The 5,162-nt window shown below is 34.0% G+C and overlaps 1 protein-coding gene across 1 annotated transcript in view; it reads right to left on the reverse strand.

The window, feature by feature from the left end:
* Positions 1-1,257: 1,257 nt before the first annotated feature.
* The window catches only part of LOC107696943 (adenosine receptor A1), a 5,035-nt gene continuing 1,130 nt past the window's right edge, over positions 1,258-5,162 (reverse strand). Inside the window, exon 2 of the mRNA XM_016497515.1 lies at positions 1,258-1,974. Within this exon, the coding sequence (XP_016353001.1) occupies positions 1,293-1,974 (682 nt within the window). The 3' untranslated portion in view covers positions 1,258-1,292. The remainder of the gene's footprint in view (positions 1,975-5,162) is intronic.

Here is a 5,162-nt window from a genome sequence, read left to right on the forward strand (position 1 = left end):
CAGTTTTAACTGCTGTATTAGCTCTTTTTTTGTCCTTTCCATTATAAGCCTTATTTGAGTTTTCAAATCAACAAATGAACAGTCTTACATTGTAAAAAAAAAATAAATAAATAAAATAATAATAAACAAAAACCTAATACAATTCCAATTTGATTCTTTTCAGTAACTTCTGGGAATCTCCAGTTACTGTTTTACACAAATAAGTTTTGACTTATATAAAACAATATTTTACTGTGAAAGTGCATATATTGTATGGTGAAATATTATAAATAATATACAGATTTTCTCATAATTAAGGTCATATTCTGTCATAGTCATATTTTGCCACCAACATACACATGCACACGCACACCCACACCCTCACACACACACACACACACAGTACAATAAATTAACCTGCATTGTCATATTTGATACACAATTTCCAAGACCTCTAAATTATCAACATGATCAAACTTTGCTGAAAAACTTGTTTAACACAATATACCACATGCCTGCTTCTGTCATCTGACTGATTGAAAAGGCTTTTATTAGTATCACTGTACAACAAGCATAACCCTTCATCTTGTGCTTCATGTGTATTTTTGCTGTAAAATTTTTAACGATTTTTATAAAGTGAACATAAGATTAACTTTTATGTTGTTAGTCATGTTTCAAGATGAACACTTACTGGACTGAAGCAACTTGACAATCCATACATATTTTTTTTAGAAAAATTAAACTGTATCAATTATGATCCGTCAGGCTTTTGAGGAACGTTTATTGTTCATCTCTCAATCATCATTGCATTGCATGTTTTGCCCTCCACAGTAAAAACTATATTATTGGGAGATGTAAAAACAGATATTTATATGCATTTTAGCTGGCTATTCTTTTTCAAATATCTCATTTATTTACATTACAAGCAATCAGAATCTTACCTTAATTTAAATATCAGCAACTGCATTAAATTGCATATTTGGGCCTTAATGTGTTTTTACACTATATCATACTGCATGAACCATAAAAGCCTGATGTATCAAATATGATTCGATTTTTCCGACGATTATTTCACATATTATTTCATACTATTATTTCACGTAGGCTATAGCATGTCTGCTCTTTCTCGGTTAGCAGTTTACAGTGTCATTGTAAAAGCTTGTGGCGCCCTCTAGTGGTCATGCAGCTTTACAGCTCCAGAAGACTGAAGCTTTTCAGTGAAATTGTAGGATATATCCAATATACTGTCACTCAAAGATCTACTCAGAATTGTATCATAAAGTGAAATTATGATTGTACTTTATCTGCCTGAGTCATGTGCCAGTGTTGGAGGGAAATGTAGTTTGATGGCCAGTATTCAGTTCTCCAGGCTGGGATCTCCATGAGGAGCTTGAGAAGTCTCCTTGTCCTCTCCAGCACAGTACATACCGTCTCCAGATCTCCAGGTAAGCCTCCCTGATCTTTGCGATACGGAGGGCGTAGACCACAGGGTTCACCGCTGAGTTGGCGTGAGAGAGGAGTATTCCTGCGTAGAAAGCGGTCTGGGGGACGCCTTGAGGACCCGTTGAAAGCAATACACAATTCATGAGATGCAGAGGCATCCAACATGCTGCAAACAGCAGGAGAACCAGAGCCAGAGAACATGCCAGCCTCTTCTCCTTGATTAGAAAAGCCCTTAGTTTCGATTCAGCATGTACTGAAGTCTGGTCTTCCCTCCGCAGGCGTTTGTGCAGACTGTAGAAAACCAGAGCGTAAAGAAGAGTCATGGCTGCTAAAGGGAGTAGGATGCAGCCCAGGTAGTTGAAGTAGACCATATAGGGCAGTGAGATGACAGCTAAGAAGGTGCAGTTGATATTGGAAGAGTTATGGAGCAGGGAGGACTGGGAATCGCCATTATGCCAACCAAAGAGAGGGGTGAAACCCAGCAGACAAGATATCAACCAACAAAGGACCACTGCAATCCAGGAACGCTGCTCAGTGGCGATCTCCTTATACCTGCAGTCACAGAGCATGTCGACTGATAATTAAATTTACAGCTGGACACATACTTAAGCTAACATTTCCTTTGTGAAAAAGAAGTAACACACTTTTAAAAAGAGCACTTAATATGAAAATAATATACTTAAGAATATACTTAAGTGTGAACTGAATATAATGTTTTCAGCCACATAAATTTATATTAAATGCAGTTCTGTCATAACAACTCTCGGAGGGATTGGCATGGTAATGTACATGACAATGTTAATGTATTTGGTCTTGGCGGAATAGATCTGCTACTCTGCTGCTGCTGCAGCAGAGCAAGTACCGAGACTTACTACTGCCAATACATCCACAACATGCTGCTGTGAGCATGTAAGAAATACTGCTGCTGCACATATAACATACATGAAATAACCCCCATATAGCGTACATGAATCACCTCGTAGCAGATCTATACAGGTGGAGCTGGGGAAGGTGGAGGGTTTCTGAAGTGCGCTGCAAACTGCTACGGCAAACAAAAGCCAGGTATTTGAATATTGAGCAGCGAGCTCACTGGCTACCGATACAGGAGAGAACCAATCAGCTGCCATGTGACAATGATGTCACCAGGTCAGATTGAGCTAGACCTATCGGACTGCGCCATCTAGAGTTTCATGCCAGAACTCTGTATTTAGCTGAATTTTAGAGCGCTGGTTTGACCCACTTAATAAGTACATCTTTATATGTAATTTCATAATTACTTCTATTGTCTTTTATATACGGTTAAAATGTACTGCTGAATGTACTGACAAGCATTTATGATCAACTAAAATATACTTTGATGCATTCCTATTGAAACTTGTATGTCATGTATTTAAATATATTTATAATTCCACATTTGTTTTGAATTTAGCATATTTAAAATAGTTTAACTTGTAATATAATATCTAATAACACACTGCAGTTAAAATTAGAATTTTAATTTGCTTTATTACGTTAGTCAACATTAAAATAAGTGTACTTCTTTAAAATAGAATGCAGTATGTAGAAACTTTCATCTTCTGTAAAGCTGCTTTGCAATGATGTGTGTCGTGAAAAGTGCAATGAAAACTGAATTGAAGTGAATTAAAGCATGAAAAAAGATACACAACTTTAAAAAAAGGTGTACTTAAGTGTGTTAAGAAACATAGAAACAGGGCAGGGCTGTGTTTCCCAAAAGCAGTCCTAAATTGATCATAGCTCTATTTTATTTTATTATTATTTTTCTTTTTCTTTTTTGTTCATGAAATCCCTTACGAAAAATAAGTTTATTCAAGTGTGCTATTAGTATACTTCTTTTAAACTAAAAAATAGGAAATGAGACTATACTTCAAAGTGTACTAAAAATGCTAGTACAAGTATTTAATTAGTAAACTATCAGTATACCTATAAGTTCACTTTTAGTATAGTTGCAGTACAAGCTAAAAAAAAAATATGTAAACTAGTTTACTCAAAGTTTACTACTGTTATACTTAGAGTATACTTAAAAGTATACTAGAAAGTGGGCCAATGTAGTCCCAAGGAGTATTGAAATAGTACACTTACAAGTATACTACTAGTACACTGATTTTGGTATACTTGCTACATAAAGTATACTTAAAAATATACTTGAACTTTACTTAAGTATACTTAATAACAAACTTGAAGTATACTACTTTTTGGTAAGGGATGCAGGGATTCCCAAACTTGTGACCCAAATATTTACTTTACGTGTCCCTAAGATATAAAGTTAATATTGCAATAATTTAACACCATATTTGAATATTCTCTGATGTCTGTTATTGGCCATACATTTTATTTATCTTTTTAATAACAATAATCCCATTTAAAACTATAAATAAGTTTTGTCAAAAGTAATCTAAAAGTAATCCAAAGGTAGTCAGAATACATTACCTAAAATTAGTAATCTTGACAACATTACTTACTGCCCAGGCCTGTTACCTGATTCTTTGTTTTGGCTTGTCATTTATTATGTGTTTCTCATTGAGCTCTGGATGTGGGAAAGGCATCTTTTACATGTCAGTTGGGAATACAGTCAACAAGTGGCATATTGTTTAGATAAATGCAGTAAGTGTGAGAACACTATTTATGGAGCCTAAAATAAAAACAGGACATGAACTCCAAAAGACCACTGTGAGTCATGAAAACTAGAAACTGAGAAATTAAAACTTTACTATTAAAGAGAATCAATGATTAAAAAGATTTCAATGAGAAACATCTGCAGTCAATACACTGACATGAAGGGCATGGACATTTTTATAATGAAATTATATTGCTGTGGTGTATATTATATTGTATTATATTTTGGGGATGATTTTCATTATCATAATCAGATACCTTGGGAGTGAGAACAGGTTGGCTTATTTAATGGCTGTAATTAATATATTTCAATATGATAATTAATATATGTGACACTGGAGCACAAAACCAGTCATAAGTAGCACGGGTATATTTGTAGGAATAGTCAACAATACAGGTGCATCTCAATAAATTAGAATGTCATGGAAAAGTTCATTTCAGTAATTCAACTCAAATTGTGAAAGTCGTGTATTAAATAAATTCAATGCACACAGACTGAAGTAGTTTAAGTCTTTGGTTCTTTTAATTGTGATGATTTTGGCTCACATTTAACAAAAGCCCACCAATTCACTATCTCAACAAATTAGAATACTTCATAAGACCAATAAAAAAAAGATTTTTAGTGAATTGTTGGCCTTCTGGAAAGTATGTTCATTTACTGTACATTGTATGGGTCAAAATGATCAATTTTTCTTTTATGGCAAAAATCAGGATATAAGTAAAGATCATGTTCCATGAAAATATTTAGTAAATTTCCTACCGTAAGTATATCAAAACTTAATTTTTGTTTAGTAATATGCATTGCTAAGGACTTTATTTAGACAACTTTAAATGCGATTTTCTCAATATTTAGATTTTTTTGCACACTCAGATTCCAGATTTTCAAATAGTTGTATCTCGGCCAAATTTTGTCCTATCCTAACAAACCATATATCAATGGAAAGCTTATTTATTCATTTATGTATAAATCTCAGTTTCAAAAAATTGACCCTTACGACTGGTTTTGTGGTCCAGGGTCACAATTGGTATTACTAAACATAACCATGGCTATTTGCAGAAGAATTAAAGCTCAATTCTGTTCTCTCAGAGTTAAAAAAAAAAAAAAA

This window comes from Sinocyclocheilus anshuiensis, unplaced genomic scaffold (genome assembly GCF_001515605.1).
Source record: "Sinocyclocheilus anshuiensis isolate Anshui unplaced genomic scaffold, SAMN03320099.WGS_v1.1 scaffold130, whole genome shotgun sequence".
NCBI classification, from domain to species: Eukaryota; Metazoa; Chordata; class Actinopteri; order Cypriniformes; family Cyprinidae; genus Sinocyclocheilus; species Sinocyclocheilus anshuiensis.